Genomic DNA, 25,560 nt, shown 5'->3' on the forward strand with positions numbered 1-25,560 from the left:
AGTGTTATATGAGACTTTCTAACTGCATCAGAAACATGTCAGTCAGTCTGGAATTCACATACCAATTTTTCATCATAAAAACCATTACTTGCTCCAAACTACTTGTAAACAATAATTAGGTGATATGTGACTGCAACTTGCCTGATCAAGATAAAAAGCACTGCCATCTCTGATCTCTCGTCGCTGTTTGAGGTCAGTTTCTGTGGTGTCCCTTGATAATGCAATATATTCAACCTCCCGCTTTGTTAGCTCCTGTGGACAATAGTCTAAAGTTATTACAAAAATAAGGCTATAAACCCAGTAAGTGAACTTTAACAATAGGCCTCGTAGTATAATCGTACAAAAGAGCTCTAGGCAGCAGCACAGTGATCTGAAATAACTCTTAACAAAATCTAATATCTCATTTTTAAAATGTTTACAGTGTGCTCTGCCTCAAACAAAATGGTTTGAATTTCTGGTCAATAAACTTTTATTTTCCCCAAACCTGTTGTAAAAACATAATAACCAGCAATATATTCTTTCCATTGAACATCTGTAATCTCCTCTAAGTTAACCTTCTGATTCTGGACTCTGAAAAACAATCAGCATCTGCAAATCATGAATAAAAATCACAAGTTTTCCGTAAAAGACTGAAAAGCTTCAGCTCTCAGTGTTCAGTAACACTTATACTGTGATGCAGTTGTGACTATTACATGCACATGCTTTGCCAGTACACTCATGAACTTTATTGTTCTTATCCTCTCTCCCTTTAATGTCATGAGATACAGTCTGCAATTGTAAAATTATAGACTACTTAAAATTAGAACCCCTGGATTACTGTTTTGTTTCTTTGATTCAATACGAGATATACTTAGAATTTTCTACCTTAAAGGAAAAAAAAAAAAATCTCCCATGTATTTATACCTGATGCTCCTGCTACTTCCGTATCTGGTTTATCATGCGTTCTGCTAGGAAACAGATTAATGCTGAAAAGCTCTTAGCCCTTACCCCTCAATTAAAGGTATGATATATTTAACAGATCTCTCTTCAGAGGCAGCTTTTAAATGGAGTTGTATGAAAATAACAAGCAAAGATATAAAATCCCTTTTGCCTATTGGTTACAAAGCCACCAATTCCTTTATTCCAATTCCTCTGCAGGTAGGGACAATTGTACTTTCTTACAATTAAAGGAAAAAAATATATGATGAAATACAGGAGAGTTTTCTTCAACAATTAGCCCTGTGTATGTACACATAGTAGTAGCTTTCAGCAACAGTCGATAAAAGTTTTCCAGGCTTACGTAGCTTCATTAAAGGGGCCACAGCTCACATGTAGAGATCAGCCTTCACATAGTTGTTTGGCATGGCACTGAAATAGAAAGCTGCAGCCCTTCTAATACAGTTCAGGTGCATACAGAGAGTGGTATAAATAACAAGACACATTCTATGTCCCATGCCTGGATGTCAGGTGTTACCTAAGCCCTCTTTTTAGATTATACCAAGTTCTTCTTATTTATTTTAAGGAATGCATCGAACTATCAAGTAGCATATATACTTTGCCGAGTTAAGAAATCTTTGTTCTCCTTTCCAAAGTTCAAAATCTTGCAGCTTTCTCCTGTATGCTTCACCTCTGGGAGCTAGTCTTTGAATTAGTATCTTTTCATTTTTAAAGGAATGGCTGATTTTAATGACAATTGTTTATACACCTCCATTTGGGATCCTTCTGCCCAGCCAGATTCTAGATAGAGCTCATGGCAGACAAAGTCCTACACACATCATCTTTTGGGGCAGACAACTCCCTCCTCCTGATCATTTAAGAGCACCGACAATTTAAACATGAAATTTTGTACACAGTGTTGCCATGGTTCACGCAGATGGACATAGGCAAGTCCTTCCCACATTCCAAGAGAGGATCACACATGCATCTACTCTTTCTAATACTTATACCTACAATAACTGTTCCCAAATGTTACTCAGAACAGTCCTTTCCCAAATCCTTTCCTTTTTTTATATAATGAAGCAAAAACGATTTGTTGTCTGTAACAGTAGGCAGATACCTTAATCTTCTAACATACATAAAGCATAGAACAAACTGTTTCTCCATTTGTGATAGCATATGGTAACACAGTTTTCCAACTCTTTTCTTTTTTTTTCCCCCCTGGAGTTTAAGCAGAAAAAAACATATTAAAAAGTCTGTGCTTTCTTATCTGCCTATAACAAAAATTGAACTTTGGAAAGCACATTTATGGAAAAACTTATTTACCTCCTAAGCAGCTTGCTGCAAGATTTTCTAGGACTACCTTTTACAATTTGACTAGTAGATTAATGACTAACTGACATTAATGACTATGTCTCCAAGAATTTAAAGCAACATACTTACCAGATACTGCATGGCAATAGATCGCCGGAGAGGTCCTGGTGGACCAATAAGAAAGACATCTTGACCAAGAAGATCTTTCTGCATTATCCATCTTAAATGGTGGACTACAGACTGGGCCAAAGAATCTGTCACTTTGAAAGAAAGACAAAGAGAAGAACACATTAATTAATTTTGAGAAGTGTTAGATACCTGGCCATTCACACATTTTTTTGTTCTCATCTCCGAAAATAAAACAAAGACCCAAAGGTGTGCTGCCCTAAAGCTGAATAGCTGAAGAGCAGGGAATTCCACACAGAGTTTGTATTAGACTACTTAATTTACACATAAGTTTATATACCTATCTTGCCCATTGCCTTTTTCTCTGCCCAATTTCATCGTTAAAAAAAACCACAACAAAAACCAGACAACATGTTGTTGATTCTCATTTCACATTAAACTGATCAATGCAAACACTGCTTTTTATTACCCAATGTTGAGTGGACTTCTCAGCATCGGTTAATATAATATAGATATGTTATTAATAACTTTTAAAAGATTTATCCAGCCTATATCCCAATGCTTCTGTGATGAACTTAAAAAAATAATAAAAATACTATACTTGCATCAGAATAAGATTAATGTTCAGGGATATATTTAATTTGCTATTTTCTTAAAAGACAACTGCATTCCTTTACATTGTGTTTACATTTTAACACAATACAACACAGAATTAAATTATCAAGGAAATGCAAACCTTGCAGTATCACTATATCAATACCACGCAGCTTCCAAAATCATAACAAAAAACAACTCAAAGCAGATCTACTTATATCTACTAAGAATACCATCCCCTTTTTATTTTTAAAAGCAATAACCTGATTATAATTAAACTAAAACCTTTACCACATCTATGCAAATGTTGGCAGCACGGGAAAGCATCACACAGGAAGAGCACGCTGAAGGAAGGGTACCATTTCTGTTGCCGTACATTGCTCTATCCCTTCACATACCCCCCCCCAGCAAAGCCTGGCCCCTTCTCAGACATAAGCAAAAAGTATTAGTGCAGGAGGAGAAGGAGAACACAAGCAAGCCAGGAGGGAGATTTATGTATGCATGCACGTATACGGTTGCTTTCAGAACAATCTGACAAGACTGATGATGGGCTTTGAAGCTGGAGCCTCAAGGATAGTGTCCGGGAATGCTGAAATGCAGTAAGAAAGGAGCAAGAGGTGATGAAATCTTCAAATTAATACTTGGTTACTTACCTTTTTTCAGTGTGATTACTTATGGCATTTGGAAGCCAAAATTTTAAAAAACAAGCCTTGGTTCTACATCAGCTCTGCTGAGGCATGGGAGGCAGTACATGCGGGGCAGAGTAAGGACAGCAAGCAATAATGTCCCGCAGTTCTGAGGGGTTTCAGTTCAGTGTTGAATCTTTGTATACCAAAATTAAAATTAATTTTCCTAAGATCATAGAAACAGTATTAAATAACTGTATGAGATTCAGGGAAGATTTTTCAAGCGTAAAAGTGGCTAAGGAAAACTTCATAAAAAATTTTCACTGAATTTTTCAATCTGGTACTCAGAAAAAGCATTTGAAACCTTCCCCTTCCAGAGAAATCTGCTATATCCTTACCACCAATATGAACAGGAATAACATACATATATGCGTGAGCAATTTGTGCATTAAGATTATCAGGTTAATTGTAAACAAACATTTCAGGTTTGCTTTTCTGTTCTGTTTTCTAAACAAATGTCATTAGCATGACCAGGATTAGTTCTTATATATGATATGGTAAGACCATATCAGTGTAAGACCATTTTCTTCTTTGCTGCAATACTGTTTTCCAAAAGCAATGCACATCACACATATCACATGCAACAGGCCAAATGCAAGTAAATTCCTCACAGAGAATAACATATTCCTTTCTATGAGATTTTCAAGAAAATCAAGAAAGTTTCTACTACATATATTCCTTCAGAAATAAAGGGCAGTGGAGCACAGCAGCAGAACTGCTCTATCCAAGCTTTGCTACTGTACAGGTATAGTAATCTGAAAAGCAACACACAAATAAAAAGTGTTTCACTAAAGGTACCGTTAAGACTGCAAGACAGAGATCTCGCCGAGAGGCACATTCATCACTACTCCTAACTGTTGTATGAACATGCCAATGTGCCTCTAGCGCATTTTTATAATAGCTGTCGGTAAAGAAAAAAGTTGCATTACTTGAAGTGGACAAATAAGCTTGGAAATCTTGCTGAAACACTGAATTCTTTCATGTCAAAAGTCATGCATTAGAAGCATGGCAAAAACAGCTTTGACACAGCATGACTACAAATGCCTCTGGTGTAATTCACATTAATATGTGTAGCTATCTTTTTTTATTTTTAGGATGGCCTCAAGAAAAAAGCTCGGGTCAGACTTAAAAGCAATACCATAAATAGAAACAGGATTTAAGAATGTTCAGCAGCATCTGCAAGACAAACTGTCATGTAAAAGAGAACATGAGTGTACAGCATTCAAAAAAATCTAAAATCTTAGCAACATGTCTCCCCTGCAAACCTTAAGGAATTTCAGGACACTTATATTCTCATAATTGTGTTTAAACAATCCAAATTTACTCTGAAATATTAATACAAAAAATGCAACTTTTAAAAATTTCCTGTCATTTCCTAACTTGGCTTTTTTTGAGAAAAGGACACGAAAGACACAATTCATTATTGATACATTTCCTAGATGATGGTTCCACTGCTTCACCATTCTCCTCACATAGAAATTGCAGCTGAATCAATTATAATATACATTTTCAGTCACTGACCATCTACAAACTCACTTAAAGGAAGCCCCTTACAAATAATGATAATTCAAAGCAAGCATTCCCTAGGGTGAATTGTCATGACAGCAGCTTCCACTTGTCAGTTCCTTCTATTCTAATATGTAGTATTTGTACCTCGCTCCAGATATTAGGCCTACTTCAGTTTCTCAGTTATGCCCTTCTAAAATCAGAAGAATACAAATTTTTCTTTGTACGTGCAGTCTATGCCGCATAAACTGTTTCCAAAGCACAGTATGCTTTCCAAAAGCAACTTCAGATGCACATACACATCTTGAATATTATTTCTATATATTTAGACTGCTTTTACTGTGACATGTCAATTGCAAAGCTTTTACGTTTCCTCTAACATGACTTGAAAAAATTCCTCTCTGTTCAAGTACTGTATATTAACTTTACTATAAGCAGCATATAATCATTTTCTACGACATTTAGAAGACAGAGCAAATTAGCTGAAAAAAGCATCAGCATGTATATTACAGCAATTTTTATTAATTATCCCGTGAGTCAGATAGCATCTAATGCAAACTGGGTTTGCACAATCTGTTTAGTGGCACTCTACTGATTTGCACTAGTTAAGTAGCTGGCCCTATAGTCTTAATCTGCAGGATGGTGCGTAGGAAGCCTCTACAGTGTGTTCTCAAAGACACCATCTGGCACATGCAGGAGAGTAGTTGGTGCTACAATTTGCTATTCCTGTGTATCAAGGATGGCCAGCGAAAGAAGTTGCATTATACTGCTTTGTAATATGCGATAAGTAGGACAACACCTAGCAGAATCTGCGCATACGTTTTGTAAAGTGAGCAGCTGAAGCTGAATGGAGAAATCCCCAAATAAGAAAAGAAGAAAACATTGTAGATAGATTTTGAAGCAAATGCAGCAGCTGCTCTTGTTTGATCCACAAATCAGCTTTTGATAAAGCCAAGACTGAAATGGCTATGCTAGCCTCGGAAATTTTCCAGTTCACTCATACTTGAATTCTTGGCACATGCTATACTCACTGAAGCCGTAAGATTCACTGGAGATAGCAGACAGTATCTGCTGGCAAGTCCTTGTGTCCCACCTACAGAAGAAATCCCATAAATGAAGGAGACGCCCACCTCTTCCCACTGTTCAGAGGCAGAGAGTTAAATGAACAGATTCCCAAGAATACCTATTCCAGATGTGGTACAAAATACATTAGCGCTTATGTCCCTGTATGGCTCTAGTTTGGTCAATCACATAATAACGAACAGGCACTTAGAAGACACCAATATATATAATTTTCAACAGAATAAAAAAAGACCTTGGCATACCTTGAACCTTTGCTACAGTGCATGTTCAGAGTCTGAGAACGGTTCCTTTTATCAGGGAAGGCAAAAGTTCACGAGGGGAAAAAGATCTCCCTTGTCTGATTACCAAGGGGGTCCTTTAGCTTTCCACAGCAGTTTGCAGTACATCCAGCATCGAGGGTGGACACTGTAAAATATGGTCGAGGAAGGAGGGGACAAGGAGGGAGGCCTTTGTCTAAAAACAGAAGCATATTATAAAAAGGGGAAATGTTCAAACAACTGAGCTCACTGAGACTTATTTCACAGCTTGTTCAGGCTGGGTGACAATGAAGGAGGAGAGCAAGTGGCCCAGGATGTGGTGAAAAAGGCAGCATGGCTGAGGTGAAGAGGGAGGCACTCCTATGTGGTCTGCTTTCAGCTACTTTCATTTAGCACTTTGCAAGTAAAACATTGCTGCTCTTCCAATTTTATGCTAATGCACAGAGCCCAATGAGTTTACAAAGTCTCATAACGCAGTTACATCACAGACAGTTTTCACTGGAATACTATTTTTCCTCATAAATTTTTCATGGCAACAGTCTTCATTCCAAAAATTTTTGTTCTTGCAGTGGCAAGCAAACAAGTTGCGAGCCTTTGCAGAGGCTTAGAAAGCGGAAAGTTACTTCTTGGATGAGACCATAAACTCACTCAGTTCCTCCAAGTCAACTGCTTCACAGGAAGATGTAAGATCAACATAAGTAAATCATATTTCTCCATGTAAGTATAAATGAAAAGAGAATACAAAGGAATCATGTAAACCCAAATAGCTTTCTGGAAGGAACACTGAATAGGATTCAGAAGACTAAGTTTCTCTTAGTGACATATAAACATGGAATAAATGAAACTATTCTTAGCTGGATGTACAGCTTGTAGGGAAATACCTAGCCAGAGCAGTTATCTGTGGCTTGGACTCCAACTGGAGGGACATAATCGTGTCTGCTTTTGAGCACAACAGCTCAGTCCAGCATTGAAAAGTTAGAGAGATTCTAGAAAAGAGCAAGAAGAATTATCAGAAGTATGGAAGATGTGGAAAAGTTAAAGAATTCAGTCTACAGAAGACATGACCGAAAATCATTTCTACTGTTTTCCAACTATGCTGTACATCGTGGTCAAGCCCCAGGGAACTAAAAGTATGTCCAAAAAAAACCTAAATGAAAAAGCTTTTTTCACAAACGAATCATTAATTACTGGAGCAAAGTGTGCAGCTAAGTTCTAGAATCTACATCAACAGTACATTTTAAGAACAAGGAGAACAAAGATCTCTCAAGGAACAGTTCAAATTCAGCCACCCATGCTTTGAGGCACAAGGAACAGTGCAGACCACTTCCTGAGCTCCACCCAGACCTTCGGTGAAGGCTTCCATTTCCCCGTGTCTCCCTGTGCCTCACTCTCAGTATAGACAAAACAGGAATAATGGTGTAAAACATTCACATCTCTACTGACAAAAAAACACTATTTCAGATTCTGGATCTGGGGGTAACAGTCAAGTAGCCTATCAGTACATGAAAACTCAAACTGCTGAAATAACCACCATCTCTGACAACAGGCATCCTTCCTTATGCTAGCAAAGAAGAAATGTAACAACAAAAACCTCTGTTAGTGCAAAATTACAGTCATCCTGCAATACAAAACCTGTCTCTGCAATGTGTTGCACTCTGACACTCAGATTTAATGTAAACAGAGAGAAGAATGAACGTACATTCCAGTGCAAATCTGAGCCTACTTTGAGCAATAACTGAACACATACTCTTGTCCCTGCTTCAGCACATGGTGCATACCACTGTGGGAGAAGGGCACAGAGGTGTCACTGTTAAGACAATACTGATCTTTTCAGGTGAACAACAAGTAAGAGGAACTGCTGGCACGACTGAGCCTACTACAGAGAAATAACCCCAATTTCCTCAACATTAAAACAGTTCCCTTTCAAGCACAGAAATCGATTTAGTGCTACTTTTTTGTATTTCATTATTACACACACAAACTTTCTGTTTAAATCCCTCACGATAATTAGTCTTTCATATATCTCAACTGACAAAACTGACAGGATTTATCACTTAACCCCTTGTATACATGCATGTCACTTTTGATCACACATTGGGGAGGGTGGTCAGGCTCAGGGCACCTGACACAAAACCACACACAGTGTTTGAAATTTATCTTCAATGCAGTTGCATGTAACATGACTACAGCCAAATGTCCAAATGCACTTACACCTTCAGAGAGCCGCAGAGCCGACGTGGTGTTGCAACAGAACTTCCCATTTCCTGCCTTAACGAGGATTTGCCATCATTGAAAAAAGTGTCCTGGAAGAGCTTCGTTAGGAATTGTTTTGTCAAGCTTAATAAATACATAGAATGCCAGGTACATTGTAATTTTCATAAAATTTCCAGAAGCCACTTACAAAAGCAGTGCACTGACATGAACTCAATGGAAAAAAAAAAAAAAAAAGAATGCACATTCTTACAATTCAATTCTGGATCTAAACTATCGTGGAAAGCCATACAAAGTTTCTCCAAAGTATAATTAAAGAAACAATCATGCTTTTCAGGCATGCTGAGATTTTTAAAATGTAGGTTTTATTTCTATGATAAAAGAACAAGCAGTGCAAAAGTAAGTGCCCTCTTTCTAGAACGTGTCAGACACAGTTATGACAGAAATCCCATTAACAAAATTCCCTTGTGTATGGCTCATTTTTACTTGTCACTTACAAAAAGAAAAATAAGAACAATTCAGATTTTATGTACCTTTAATTATCATCTTCCAAGAAAAAGCCATTTGCCAACAACAGCAAAACAAATTACAGAATCACTAAGGTTGGAAAGGACCTTCAAGATCATCAAGTCCAACCATTAATCCTGCATCACCATGTCCCCTAAACCATGTCCTGAAGCGCCACATCCACACGTTTTTTGAACACTTTCAGAGATGGCAACTCCACCACCTCCCTGGGCAGCCTGTTCCAATTCCTGACCACTCTCTCAGTGAAGAAATTTTTCCTAATATCCAATCTAAACCTCCTCTGGCGCAACTTGAGGCCATTTCCTCTTGTCCTATCACTAGTTACTTGGGAGAAGAGACCAACACCCTCGTCGCCACAACCCCCTTTCAGGTAGTTGTAGAAAGCAATAATTAATCATTAATAAAATTAATTAATAAAATTAATATTTTATATTAGCACACAAAATGGAGTACTTCATACAGAACTTGTTAGGTACCTAGCATAAAACCTGAAAAGCAAGGTCATGAAAACATAAGATAATCAGCAGTACCTATCCTCTCCACTTCTGCAAAATGTAACAAGGTTCAAAAAAAGATTTAAAAACCAGTTTAATCTGGTAACACAAAAAATGAAGTATTTTGATATCAATTAAGTGACAAAATAACAAAGGTAAAATTTTGTAGGTACTTAATTTTTGTAGGTAATTAATATTCCTTATTGTGTTATAATTTTTTCAGATTTTTAAGATTATTTTTAAGCCTAGAAGAATAATGCTGAGTTTAGAATAAATTAGAACATCCCTAAAATTTCCTGTAAATTATAGATATGCACTTTCAACATTACTGTATTTTAACATGGCTTTTATCTAACAGAATAATAAAAACAGAAACACTCTATTCTACACAAATGATGAGCTAGAAAACAGTATTATATGCAGTACTAGTAAATGAACTGTAACTGCTTCAATTCCCTCCTCTTAGTTCTTACTCCACTGAAAACATTACAATGTCTGAGACCTTCTCAGGAATACCTCCCACTTAAATGGATGATGAACTTATTTCTAGTCTTGGTTTAAAAGAAATCAGGTAAGTACCACGGTCATTTAAATGTAATATTAGTTACTATAATAAAATTTTAAATTATGCAACATTTCAGTTTATAGGTTAGTATAAATATGCAATTACATTCATCTATTTTACACCAAAATATCTTGTATCTACTGCAGTCATTCACACAGCAAAACAAAAAGTACTCTTAGAAGAAAAAAATGTGTTCTGTTAAGTAATGCATGTACTCTCTAAATGCCTCACAAAGAGGAGATAATTGACATGAAACCAATACAATCTACTTAATTTCACTAAAGGAATGTAACTTTATTCTTCACAGTAACATAACCACAGAATTTAAGCACTAAGGGATAAAAAAAAAATCCTAAATTTAAATATACAAAGAAATTGTCCTCAAGTATTTGAAATTTATTTTCTGCTATTAAACACACAAGTATTCTACCTTACTTAAATTAGCTGAAATTAATATTTAGGTTTACAAGCACAATTCTGTACCTTAAGTAGTCCTGCTGTAAGTACATGAATACTGTTGAACGATAGTATCCCAAGCATGACATAGGCTCCTCCAGCCATGATTATTAAAAAAAGAGAAATAGCTAATACACCTAATATGTGCTAATAAACGTTACTTTTAGTAACAGATTTTAGCTGAGATCCCATCATGCTATACAGTTCCATTTTTAATAACTTTTTTTGATAGCAGACTAGTTTTCAACCACTTTTTCCTTCTTATAACCGTTAACTTGAAAAATCTCTGATTCTTTGACCCTACCAAAGGTTTTCATACTTCTCTTACCTTCCCAATCCAAAGAACTGAAAGAGATGCTGTTATAGTAACTTTGAGCTAACATTTATCTCACTGAGAAGCACAGATTGACCAAAACATGTAATAATGACTGGCATGATGTGGAAGAGGGGAAGGCAGGGAGGCATTGTTAAAAAATTAACACATTTGGTACAGCACAGAAAACGAGAAAGCAAAACAATCTACAAGAAATATAAATATGTGAAACATCACATTAGTCATTGACATAGACAACTGATATCCTTACTTTATGATGAAAATGAGAAAACAGGCATACAGAATAAATGACAAAAAGCAAAAATTGTTCATTTAAGAAGCTATAAAAAGTAATAATACAGAGAAGCAGTTCTCAACTGTTTGGCCACATTCCCAGGGAACTCACAAGGTATGGGATGTGTCATTACAATCTAAAACAGAAACCCTTTCCTCATGGGCTACCCTGTAACAGGATGGACTGACATATGTCATAGGATATCTTTGGTACCATAGATCACCTGGCAGGAAGGTGTCACAGTGCGATGCCTACTGGGGTATAGGAATTAAGCAGCCCATGATCCAGATGCATACCAGCAATGTGGCCTACCAGACCACTGGCAGACTTCACACTCATCAAAGACAAAGCAAACAACATCTCCCTCTATATTCCTGCTACAGCTCTCAAAGGACAAACATTTCAGAAGAAAGGTTGCACTTCAGAAGAGAGTCAAGAAACCATAATCAAACATGTCAACAGTGACACAGATGTAGTATCCCACAGTTACTACAAAATAAGGAATCAAAGAATCACAGAATGGCTGAGGCTGAAGGGGACATCTGGAGGTCATCTTGACCCTGCTCAACCCCCCTGCTCAAGAACGATTCACGTGCAGATACATGGTGCAAAAGGAAAAGCTCAGAAGCTTCTCAACAAACAAACAGGAAATACAGATAGCTGTGAATCCATGGCATTTTTAATAAGGTATCAAAATATAATGTGAATTAATTGTGAGTATATTTATGCACATTGTTAATTTGGAAGTATTTGATAGCATTTTTAATCACTGTGCAATTGACTTCTCAGTAACTTGATGGATTGCAAAGATCTGTATGTTTGCTGACAACAGTAATGTGACAATCTGGGTACACTAAGTATCACAGTAGAAAAATACCATACATCTGCCATACAGCAGAGAATTCCTAGGACATATAATCATATTGCAACTGAGTGATAATTTTAAACTGCCACAGCTTTATGACCAAACAATTTGAGATTACTGTATTATTTTTGGAAGTAATTGCTGGATGACACCCCTCTTGAACAAAACATTTAAACATACAAATAGTACTTTACTGTCCCACTGACCAATGGGATAAGCTACCTTGAAAGTTAAGAGATTTCTATATAACCAGCTGAACCAGAGAAATACTGAAGAACTCAGCAAAGACAGCCTTATCCAAATTGCATGCTTTTTCAAAACAATATTTCTTACACAATTTCAATAAAGTCAGTGGGGTGACTTGAGTGAGTAAAAGTTTCTAGAACAAAGCCCTGAAAACCATTCAAAAGGAAAGGAGATTCTTACTGTAGTTCTGTGGAACAAGTTCGGGGTTCTTCGGTGTTTTGAGTTTAAAAGACACATCTCCAATAGTGACAGTATCACCTAAAAAAGAAAAAAAAGTCGTCTTTTAGTTCCCTGATACTTTTTAAGTGTACAATGTCCTTAGAGTAAAGTTTAAATCACAGGCTTGCTGTGCTAAGGCTAACTGTGTGTTCACACAGCAGCCTCTAATGTGTTTGAGAACTACTCATTTACTAATTAGGCTCTGCTGCTTTTCAATAGATCAGGTACCAGAACAATTTTCATTTAATTAATATTCGTCAGTTTTTTTCTTTTGTGGCTGTCGCTATAACCATAACTAACTTTGCTGGGACCTATGGAATTCAAGCTGGCTACAAAACCATGTTCCAGCTACCATCGTTGATTTCTTGAAAGTAAATCTTAGCCTCTTTGTCTGCAGAGATAGCAGTGAGAAACACTTGTAGGGGTGATGACTTTCCTGAGTTTTCAAGCAGCCTAAAACAGCATCTTTTGGATGTACAAAATAACATATTCACATCAGTGGGCCTTCCCTGCACTCTCTGACTGTATGGTTGCAGAAGCTGACACCTTTCTGAGGTTTGAGAGGTCTCAAGCATTTCTTGCTCTGGATTTCACCAAAACTAAAGCACCTGCCATTTTATTTACTGGTCTTTTACTGGGACCTGCCTGTCTTATCTGTCTTTCTGCACCAGCAGGCTCAAATTAAATTGCAGGGCATGTCCTGTGTACTTGCTCATGGAAATCAGCGGTGAAATTGAGTTTGCAGCCAGGAAATGGGCGAGCACCAACGTGGCAGCGGTCACACAGAAAAACAGCACAACATCCAAAACCCGTTAAACCAAGAAAATGAGCTGCAGAGTGGTAACAAACTCAACGTTTATTTTTTTCAAGAGACCAGGCAAACGAGTTCACAAGTACAAAGACCATGAAACTAAGATGACTCCAGTAAAATTATGTTTTTTCCATTACTGTTGCTGAAGATGATACCACCTTCACTACCCAACAGGCACTGTAGTGCATGTGTGAGGATGGAAAGGATTACTGGAATAAGACCACTGCACAGGGCTGCAGTTTTGCCACAGCACTGTGATTACACCACCTTTCCATAAATTAAGGCCAAGTTTTGGAACTGTTTCTTGTGCTTTTCTCAGAAATGAGATGTAGAAAGTACATAGCCCACAAAAAAGATCCAATTCTAAAAACCCTTTGTAGATATGCACCTCGTCCTGCTCCATCCAAGAGGACCCAGTCTATGATTGCCCATCTCCAGCACTGCGTAAGGAGTGAAAGAGTTCGGAAGACTAATGCTGGAATCAGAGAGGGAGATGCTGATGAGGAACCTTGTTCAAATCAACAGAGGCAACTAAAACTCCTCCCATACATACAGTAGCTCTCATTTCAGTCAGCAGGGACTCTAGTTTTGCACCTAAATGCAGTTCTCTTCCAGCATACCCAGATGTTAGTGCTCAACTCACAGGACTGAGAACCCCCAGGTTCTGACGTGACTCACACAACCCATGGGAAAGGTTACACATTTAGGACTAGACTTACAGCACCCAGAGAAGAATCATCCACAGCAACAAACAGGAAGCAGCAAAGAAAGGATTATAGCTGATTTCCTCTCAAATTTAAGGGCTTAACAACAATCATAGAATCATAGAATAGTTTGGTTTAGAAGGGACCTTTAAAGGTCATCTAGTCCAACCCCTCCACAATAAGCAAGGACATCTTCAACTAGAGCAAGCTGCTCAGAGCCCTGTCCAACCTGACCTTGAATGTTTCCAGGTGAGATGCTGAGACTAGGATTCACAGCCTGACATACATGTCTACACATGGGTCTTTATGTTGTTCCTGAAGTCCAAATAATCAGCCCCCCATTTCTTCCTTAAAATATTAGCAGAAGGCAGTAAGCTGGTGGTTGTTCCCGTATTTTACGCAACAATACAGTGCTTCAATATCCAGAATGTGGGAGATTTGGGCAACATGAGTAGCACTAAATAAAAGGTAGCCAAGGGTTCATCCCTGGCCCTAAGGACAAGCAGCACCAAGCATTTCCCAGCCTCGGAGCTAGACCTAAGCACCCTCCTCTGGCAGATCTGTGCAGGAGCCAAGAAGTGGCATGGTCCCAAACAGAGCTGGGGCTAAGTTAACCATTAGGCAGCAGTCTAGGGCTTTAGCTCATTTCCCAGCCCTTGTTAAATTTGCAGTTGAAATGCATCTAAGAGTACCGTGCCCTCTTCAGCCTGAAGCATTGAAACTCACTCCAAAAGAAAGACCCACAACGGCTTAGGGGCCTGGTCTCCATTCTGCGAACCACTGTATGTCTTATTTAAAAGAGTCATTGGACAACAGACACAACCACTGCAGGCAGTAAAATCTAGGCTTTGGCTCTCCCTGGGTTTTGCCCACTTCTCTAACTTTTAAAGTAAGAACAACTATTTTACTGCCTAAGCATCACCTCCCTTTCCCTTCTGCTGTGGCTCCAATCACTCTTTCTCACTGGAGAACAGCTAAAGGATTGGCCAAAATGCCTCCCAGTTGATAAAAGCATCCTAGGAGCCCAATGCTTCCTGCAAAAGTTGACACCTCTCTCATTAGCTTAGCTAGGAAGTATTTTAACATTCTAAAAAGAGCAGGTTGCCTGATATATCCTTAGGAATTTAGTGCCAGTTTATTTTCTCACCATTCCCCAAGCCAACACGCAATGATACAAGAGTACATGACTAATTAGCTCCTAGCTTAAATCACCTCAGCTCAAGTTGTAAATACTCTCATGCATTCACAGTCTTCCAAAAACACAGTAGGGACAAGATGCCGAAACAACAAGGTGTCAGACTTTTTCAATACATCGGAATGATCATATCATCTATAGCAAGAATTTTAATTACCAACTTTATTGGCACAGTACTGAAAAGTCTTAGTTGATTTCCTGTAATCCCTTAAAAAAAAAAATCCCCTAAAATAAAACAAACAAAAACACAACAAAAAACACAACTGAGTTTGGTCTAGGTGAAAAATAGAAAAAGCATCTCTTCTGGTGGTATTTATGTCAGTCCATAACATGCTAATCCTTGATCAACACTTTTACTCATGTCCAAAAATTCCACAAATATTCCAGCCACCAATGGACCCTATAAACTTTCATGAAAATTGGGCTGGGAGAGAACCATATGTAAGATGTGGAGAGAGCTGAGCACACAAAATCCCTAGCGTACAGTCAGTGTATTTGGCTTTTAACAGGTTTGTTGCTGCCCGGAGACAAATGTTGCCTCCAATTTGCATCTGTCCAAAAAGCAAAAGTATTAGCAGCGTTTAATAGAACTTCAAGCAACAATAAACCAGGACAGCAGAGTCTATTATCCTAGCTAAATGAGCACAGGGGGATTAGCCCACTAATCTTATCACACACTTCCACCTGGGCTATATTTTCTTGTCTCATTTGTTTCTTCTGTACTTGTCTAAAAATCTCGTGTTTGGTTACTCCATTTCCACTGCTTTTCCAAACTCTTTGAACAGAGGTGTCATCCCAAACAGGCTCTTTCCAATGTTTCACCAGCTGGCAAGGAACTGACAACAGCCTGCTTGGTAAAACAGTACTGTTAAATCAGCAAGACTCATAATTGGAGAACATGTATCCCAAATTATTTGACTCCACTGCAAATTATGGAATAGCCCATGAACGCTCCAACCCATCTCAGAAGCTACTATCACACTACTCTGGACAAAAACTATACACATGGAGTTTTGCAATGGAGACTTCATACCCTATATCAGACTTGCTTACGCAACCAGTGAAGATAAGAAACCAGGGGCACATCTCCCACACAAAAGACAGTAATCTTAGGTACCACAGTCTATGAGTAAAACAGTGGGATACAATGCCTGATGTACACAAAGACATATGGCTGCTGAAATAAAACAAGAGCCAAATAAACCAGAATCCAAAAGGTAAGGGGGACATCTCATTCAGGGAGTGGACAACATACAGACAAAGCAGGTCGTTCAACTGCCCATGCAGTGTAGGTCAGAAATTGGCAGCACATAAAGATCATGGCCCAATAACAGGATCCTGAAGAGACTCTCTGAAACAAACACATATGAAAACAGCCTCAATACATGCAATGAGCTCCTTCTACTGCATCTGAAACAGGCAGGTGTGAACTGTACCTCTGGCAAAATGGCAAGCCAGTAACAGCAGCATACTGAACGTGGTGCACTCTCTCCTTTAGAGCCACATTTTAGACAGAAAAGAACATTAATACCTACATCTACTTTTTACTATAACTGACAAGGGCTTTTCAGGTGAGCTGGCTTATTTCTTGCACTCAGCTCATTGAGAGCTACTGAACAGAAAGGTACCACCTCCAGCTCCAAGCCCCTGAGCTGCAGAGGAGGCAGCCGGAGGCTGGGAGAGCATTTTGGGAGAGCACCCATGCCTAAACACCCTGTGCTTTCATTCTCCCACAGCATCTCCTACTCACCGTTCTCCAATACGGAATAGTAGGACTCAATGGACCTTTGTTTTGACTCACAGTGGATGCTTTTATGTTATAATCTCAGCAAGAAGGCTTCTTGGAGATGCAGCTTTATTGTATGCTTGGCACCTTTGACTGGTCTTCTATTTAAAAGCTAGTATCACAGCTATCCTCTTATCCTTTTCCTACCCATTCACCCCACCCTGCCACCTGCCAAGAAGAGACTATTCCCTAATCCTACTATTTTTTCCTATATGTTGAGAAGAAAAAACACACTTCTGTTTAAATTATTTACAGCAACACTGGTCATATCTGAAGATAAACAGATTATATCTAAACTACAATTTAAGAATTTAAGAAGCAGAAAAAAGTTCTATTTCTTATAATCACCATTTTTCTGGTGAAATGACACATTAAGAAAAAAGAAGGAAATTAATAAATTTGAAATGGCTGTTTTTAAATAAGAAATTCTACAGTGAGAGAAAACATCCTGCACAGATCTATATGTATGTTTAGTTTTTTGAGTGCACAACACAAACAGTTCAAGTCCCATGTGTAAATCTTTGTATTATCGTGTTTTTATAAGACACTACAATGAAGCTTCAAGGAACATTGAGTTTTTAGGTGGCTGAAATTATTGCCTTTCGGCCTCTTTAGTTTGGAATTTATGTGAGATTAACACACTCCATCATCTTTGTATATTATACATTCACTTGTACACAGACCAACCATCCGGTCTCAAAAGCCAGTAAAAGCAAGAGCATATTAAAACTGTGAAGGTGCTAAGCTCTGCTAACATTAATTTCTGTGTGATTAGAACACACCTGTTAGAGGAAAGTTCAAAATCTATATTACATTCAAATGTATATTTCCAGTTCTTAATTCATTATAGTGTGAAGGAAAGGGCGGGGGGGGAAGATGCTTCTAACTGATACTTACCCAGCACATATCCATATAGGTATGGAAAAGTGTGTCAGCCCTCATCCTTGAAAATCCAACTTATTTTGAAGAAATGACACTTTCAAGGATTTGTTTTTTCTTTTTCCTCAACTTTTCTGAACACATTATTGGGAAAGAAAAGCAGCCCTGTCTACACAACTTACATATTTCTCTTATTTCATACCAGCTCTTACTGGCCATCTTCATGGCTGCAAACATTACACACAGTCACTGGGTAACACCGTAACCTATTCTGCATCTTATATTGGTACTGGCAGACTCCCAAACATGAGTATGAGGGACAGAAACACCTTCCCTGCGCTCACTAGGTGTGCTCCTTGACCACCACTGCCTTCACATATGGAGGATTTGGAGCTCAGCTGCTGCTGCTATGATGCTGCAGACTGACAACACTGAAATAGTTGGATGTTTACACAACAAAACCCATCTCAAACCTAAGCAAAAAAAAAATCCTCACTTAAGTCACTTAAATCCACATTCCTGAGCAAAAGAAAGTCTTTCCCTCTCAGAAACCAAAATAATGACTTCAAACATAAAATTTGAGTGTTATCCAATTTCTACTCAACTTTACTGTTAGACCTAATTTTTTTAGTTTTCAGTTTTGCAGTTAATGTTTTATTTTTCAATTATCTACTGTAGGCTAATGATTCTCTTTACCGATTAAGGTCCAAAGTGTCATTAAAACAAAATCTTGGTGTTTACTCCGAAAGTGAATCTTTTCCTCCATTTTTCTGCACTTTTTGAGGATCAACAACATCAATGTAAAATCTCTGACATCCAGTCACGAAGGAAGCTTACAATCATTTCTTAGCAGAGAGCTATTTTTTGCTTGGGCCAATAGCATACCCTAAAGGTATGTAGTCTGATGATTCTAAGTTACAGAAGTCTTACGGTGTGAAAAGTCAGTTTTAAATATGTTGATCTCCACATAGGCTTGACATACATTTCATAATATTTCTTACTAATATGCTTACCATGTCAAAGAAGTCCTAAGCTGTCCATTTCATCAATTACCAAAACACATTAGAAATACTGCTTGGAGAGATCTCTGGAGGTCATCTACTCCAACCTCCTGCTCAACATCAGCTTACCACCAGGATGAGATCTGATGAGCTGTGGCTCTGGCTGACTGAGTCTTAAAAACCTTCAATGATGGATGCTTCAGCCTTTCCAGCCAACCTCTTCTCCTGCTGCACTACTACTAGAAAAACCCCTTGTCCAGTCTGAGGCTCCCAAGCCCCAATTTATGATGACTGCCTCTTGATATATTACCCACCACTATTAAGTAGAGTTAGACTTCTATTTGTAACTATAATTCACAGAATCACAGAATCACTAGGTTGGAAAGGACCTTTAAGATCATCAAGTCCAACCATTAATCCAGCGCCACCATGTCCCCTAAAACATGTCCTGAAGCACCACATCCACATGTTTTTTGAACACTTCCAGAGATGGCGACTCCACCACCTCCCTGGGCAGCCTGTTCCAATGCCTGACCACCCTCTCAGTGAAGACATTTTTCCTAATATCCAATCTAAACCTCCCCTGGCGCAACTTGAGGCCATAAATTGTAAGTTGCAACCAGATTTCTTCTCTCTTAGGCCTCTCTTTGCAAGCCTAACAAGCCCAGGTCCCTCAGCTTCTCGTCACCACCAGGTGCTCTAGGACCCTAACAGGTGTGGTGTCCCTCAAGTGGACTCCATCAGCTTCTATATATCGCCCTAAAACTAGAGAAATGGGACATGACATTCCTGAGCTATCATTAAGTTTTCTTTAAAAATCTTCAAGCTCTCCTGGGCACCTTTCTTCTTCATGGTTGTTATCCAAAGGACTGTACCTATCCATCTCCTGAGTAAGCAAAAGCCTGCAGTCCTTAAGTCCAGGATCCTAATTCTGCTGTTCACCTTCCCAGTCTTCCTCCAGATCCACAACTCAATCATGTTATGGTCACTGCATCCAGGCTGCTATCTATGACCAAACCAGCCACAGTTCTTCCCTACTTGTGAGGAGCAGATGAAGCAAAGAGATACCCTTGACCAGGCTCTATGGCATCTGCATTACAAAATTTTTACAAATACAGTCTAGAAACTACCAGGAACACATGCACAATGCCAGATTGCCCTCCTAGCAGATGTTTGGATGGCTGATATCCTCCAAGAGCATGAGGGCCCATGAATGGGAGGTTTCTGCTAGCTGTCTGTAGAAAGCAATATCTACTACCTCCTCTTAGTCATATGGTAACAGATGCCCACCACGACCCCAGTGTTTCCTTTCAAATCTTCCATGGCCAATGCTACTTATGTGAAAATTAGCTTACAGTGTCTTAAAACTATATGAAGATTCCTAAAGTACTGTTTGCTCAGTGTAGAAAAGCCAAACTATCAATCTATTCTAAACTCAGCCTAGGTATCAAATACATTAGTATTTCAATAATGTATTTCAACTAAAAAGAAACTACAACTAAAAATCAATAGAGTCTTTTTTAAAACTTCCCATTTACTGAAAAGAAACCAAAATAGACAAAAGAGCTTCAAAATTTGCTGTGGCATCTCCTCCTATGGCAACTACCCTGAGTCCCTGAGTTTGCCAAGTAGGTTCAACTTAAGCCTTATGCATTAAAATGGGCACGACTTGCAGAACACATCAACACGTATCAAGACTGTAACAGTTGCTAAACAGGAAAATTTAAATTTTGAATATCTGCCAATATTAAAACTCAGAAGCTATTTACTGACACCTACTCATGGGAACAATGGTGAAACCCTACCGAAGAGCATACAGAATCTTACCTGCCTGACAGCTCATCCCTTTCTTCCAGCTATACCAGCATGGCTAAAAAAAGACACTATTTTTTTGCCATGAACCTTTTCTCTCTTAAATGTTAGAATAATTTGAAATAACTCAGGCATAACTCCACAAACTTTCACGGGCAACTGGCTTTGAAAATTACTGTCTCCATTTGCTGCCTTTTCAGTTGTGCTGACGCAACAACTGTTCGTAAGGCCTCGCTGTAAATCAAATCACTGGAATCATTTCAGTCATCACAATGCAGCCCCATAAGTGCAACTACAGAGGCAATGAACAATAACAGGAATGTTGAGAGAAAAATGAAAGAATTAAGTCTCTTAAATACATTTTGCCAGTGAAAAAAAAATTGTCAGAACCACATTCCCAGCTATCAACACGTGAACTTCAACAAGATAATGACACAGATAAAGTCAGAAAAGGGAATGTGCTGGAAAGCATTTATATCCATCATCAACCAGGTCTTTAGTCTTTAGACAGTGATAGACCCAGAAAAAAAAAGTACCCAAAACCCCTGCTAAACACTGTATCTCATTCATAGTCTTCTTTCAGATTTTAAATTTTTACCACAATGACTTAGATCCCGTACACTGGTGATTAACATTACAGGATTCTGAAGTCTGATACAGTTTTCACAACTGACTGTTATACTCAGCAGATACTCTTGTACATATTACTGAGATCTTTTAGGCTTTAAACATGGGTTTGATTAAAAACTTGGGACTGACCAGGTTCTGGAGAACCTGGACAGACAGAGCTGCAGAAAACAGTGAATGAAACTAGAATATATTTTGGTCTATGCAAGTGACAAAGTGTAAGTTGGTTTTATGTGCTTTCAGCAGCACGAAAGATATTTCCTTGCCTGTACTATCTGACAGCCAATGATTTTTGTTGTTTCAGTTTTTCAATTTGCACCAAATTCAGCATTTCTTCCCACCAACACCTTAAAGCATCTCTGATACTGCGTATTCTGTCAGATTTTTTCAAAAGTTTCACATTACATACAGATAGATGCAAATAATTAAATGCCAGCAAATTTGAGTTATACAGAACTTAACTTTGTTCAGCTTATTCTGTGTTTAAAATAATAATTCAGCACAATAACTATGCAGTCAACAAAAACTTGATTTTTCTTCAGTCTTTTGGAAGGAAACATGAAACCTCCATTAAAAAATGAATCTGATATTCATCCTTCTGTGTTGTACTATAAATGAAGTTTCCCTCATTAAGTGAGTTGTGCAAATCCAAACCCTTCCTAGCTATTCCCATTACCCTTTGGTCACTGTGTGCCTCTGTCTTTCACTTTGAGATTTCTCTTAAGCTTTACAACTAGATAGCTCTAGCAATTCCTCCACAGCCCCCAGTGCACCAGCAAGCCATATTCATATTACAAAACAAAGCTAAAAAGCTGAGCATCACTCCTTTATACATAACAGGACAAAAACTGAGAAGAGTTTCTCCTTTACACTTAAAAGGTACCATCACAGAGAGTAAATCCGATCTGGCAGGGATGTCAGATCCAAATTACTGGGCAGACAACAATTTGCTGTTTACTTGACTGTAAACAGCTTCCAGCCCTTTCAGTAATATTTTCTTTTTCAGTAGGGAAGAGACATGCAACCACAACACTGCTTACAACAAGACTTGGAATTACAGCAGCTACATAGAAATAGCAGAAACACATATTGCACACAAAATTTCAGATCACCTCTTTGTAACTTCAGTAACCTCAAAGGAGTGATAGGGCCTGCAAGAGGACATGCAATCATCTTCAAAATAAGTTTAAAAAAAACAAAACAAACAAAAAACCCACAAAAAATAAACAGCATTCCTAATACCAAGATCCCAAATTCAGAGGCACAGGAAGCACTATAATGAATGTCTCGGGTGCTGGGAGGGCAAATATCCCTAACATTATCGCTTAGCCGGCCTTTAATAAACTACAAGATTGTCTAGAGCCTTGAGATTTAAATCCTTCTACCAAAACTATTTACCATCTTTGATGGTTAACTGGGAATACTCCTATTATTCATATACAGTGTATTAATGAATATTGCCAAGTTACACTCAGTTACATTCCATGGCACATGGAAATTATGAAGTATTTTTAGCAATGCTGCATTTGCTACCGTTTCACTTTGCAGAATTGCTTCTTGTTCTTAAGGTTACTCATCCCAACAAAAGGCTGAAAAGTCCTGAGCTACCGTTTTCAGGTGCTTGTCACACAGATTGTTAAATTGTTCCCTTTTATTCCTATTTAAGATAAATAACACTATTTTTTTAAGTACTTTTCACAAATATTTTCTATTCAAAAGTTCTTGGAGGAATTTTATGGTTATCAATGCCTCAAAGGCTTCCTTCCTGAGAAACCTTTGAGAAATCAAACACATATTTAAAGAAATGGTCAACTAATAAACAGATACAAAAAAAATGAAAATGGAGATAAATGGTATTAAAAGGGTGTAATTAATGGCTTTAGCGTGTACCTCAACTCAGAATCACTTGCTGTCATTCTATCGCCCTAATTTACAGCTGTTCATCACTCACTCTGTATTTAGCTGCTTTTGGCATTAATCCAGAAAAATGGCAGTGACCACAGGCATATATCACCGTTTCCAAACACCACTTCTGCTCTGCACAGGCCCCTCCTCTGTCTCAAAGGTCACCAGAGGATACTCCGGGACAGTTCAGGTCATCCTTCCTAGCATATGCAAGCTCAAGGTCAACCCCCTATAAGCTGCAGGCACACTCAAACACACATCAGCCTTGGTAACCCTGACATGGCTATGGCTTTGCCTTAGCAGAAGGACAAAGCCATGCAATGCAGAAACAGAAAGCATCCCAAGATGGTACTAAATTGCTTGATGGAGAACAGCAGGTCTCACAGGTACAGGCTGTGGGGCTGCTCCTTGCTTCACTGCAGGTGAAACACTTGAAAGAGAAACTATGGAAAAGCATACTAAGTGTCCCTGCAAGCCTGTGACCGAACTTTGCCCTCTCCTCTCACGCAGTACTCACGAGCATATGAAGAAACAGGGACGGCAGCACAAAATGGACAAACCAGCAGCCCATGAGGTAGTAACTTGCCTCCAGGCCTCCCTCAGGCCGCCTGTCTGAGGGGAAAGCGAGGCTGCCCACATCCCCGGGCCCGGTGTCAGGGCCTGGGGGTTGGCCGGTGCAAGGGAAGCCACGGGGGAAGACTGCAGGGAAGCCCGGGCCGGGTCATTCCGAGAGGCCGGGGGTCGTTACCTGAGCCGTGCAGCGCCCTGACCTCCAGACGACCGGACCGCACCGCGGCCGCGCCGCCGCCCAGCACCTGCCGCAGGAGCAGGCGGACCCTGCGCGCAGAGGGGCCCCCGGCCCCACCGCCCAGGCATAGCACCCGCGACTGCATGGACCGCGGGTAGGCCGCCGCAGCCGCCGGGCCGGGCCGAGCCAGGGAGGGGAAGGGAAACACCGCCGCACAAAGTCCCACCGGAAACTAGCGCCGGGCCAACCGGCGGCCGGGCCGGCGTGGGTCACGGGGGCGGTGGCCGCGGGCCGAGGCTGCTTGATGCTGCTGGGGTGCCTGGGGGAGGTGGGGGGGGAACACCGTTCGCCCCGAGCTGTGCTGCCTCCGGAGGGAGAGGCAATGGCAGGGGGAGCCGTGGGCCCTCTCAGTGCGGGCCGTCGTGGCCGGAGGCGATGGCGGGCGGCGTCCCGGGCCCCTCAGCGCCGGCCGCCGCGGAGCCGATACCCCCGGTGTGTTCAGTCAGGAGGGTTGGGGCGTCAGCTCCGAGGACGACGTGGTTTTGGTTTTTGATTTTTTTTTTTTTTTACATGAAAGAGGCTGAATTCCATAGCTGGAAACGTTTAAAACGCCCCTGGAAAGCAAGGCGTGGGCGGTAGTGGCTGAGGTAAATTCATGCGCCAAAGGTATTTCCTACCTCTGTTTTCTTAAATCCTGCTGAATTCATGGGCCTTTCTGTCCCAGTGCCACCCCTCCCCTGTGTTCTTGGAATTAAGTTATTTTATATGTTAAGAAGAATTTAAGCCAAGTTACTCAGGAGTGTGCGTTTGCACATGCATGGCTTAGATGTGAGATTTTTGTAAAAGGTGATGTTATTGAAATAGATTTCAGAACTGGCTTGTTTCAACTAAAGTTACTGCTCTTGGATCTATGTAAAAGCTTGGGAGTAAATTTTAGAATAATTTTTGAAAGGCTGAAGCTTTCATGATAACAAACTAAGCCTGGTTTCAAGGAAAATCCAGGCAACACTTGGATCTCAGCACCAGTAAAAAGGTGGCAAGGAAGCTTAGCAGAAGGTAGAAGCCAGAGTCAAGTCACCGCCTTTATCACCTCTACTTCAGTTTTTAGGTATCTCAGTGTCCATGGGGCTGGGGGGATTTTTCTCTACTAAATCTCCCATTTCCTGCATGTTCTCAGCCTTGAACAATTATCCCAGAGGACAACCGCTAAAGAGTGAGCTACGCATCTGTTTACACATAGACAACTTAGACTTCTAAGCCCCCGAAACCTCTTATGACAAATGTTGATCTAGTCCTAGATGCATTTCTGCAGCTTGGTATTAGGTACATTAAACACTTAGGTGAGATTTCGTGATCTTCAGCGGTTCCCGTTGGCTAGAATGTTGGTTGGATATAAATTCTATTCTTAGCACCCAATAT

General features: G+C 39.5%; 1 protein-coding gene across 1 annotated transcript in view; it reads right to left on the reverse strand.

Moving 5' to 3' along the window:
* Positions 1–25,103, reverse strand: part of VWA8 (von Willebrand factor A domain containing 8) — a gene marked incomplete at its 3' end in the record, with an annotated part of 194,281 nt that extends 169,178 nt beyond the window's left edge. The window contains exons 1-4 of the mRNA XM_082001198.1: positions 24,142–25,103; positions 12,635–12,712; positions 2,359–2,489; positions 142–252 (exon numbers count right to left, since the gene is read on the reverse strand). Of these exons, the coding sequence (XP_081857324.1) occupies positions 142–252; positions 2,359–2,489; positions 12,635–12,712; positions 24,142–24,286 (465 nt within the window). The 5' untranslated portion in view covers positions 24,287–25,103. The remainder of the gene's footprint in view (positions 1–141; positions 253–2,358; positions 2,490–12,634; positions 12,713–24,141) is intronic.
* Positions 25,104–25,560: the final 457 nt, after the last annotated feature.

The sequence above is a fragment of the Phaethon aethereus genome (genome assembly GCF_964289735.1).
Source record: "Phaethon aethereus genome assembly, chromosome: 1".
In the NCBI taxonomy this organism is placed as follows: Eukaryota; Metazoa; Chordata; class Aves; order Phaethontiformes; family Phaethontidae; genus Phaethon; species Phaethon aethereus.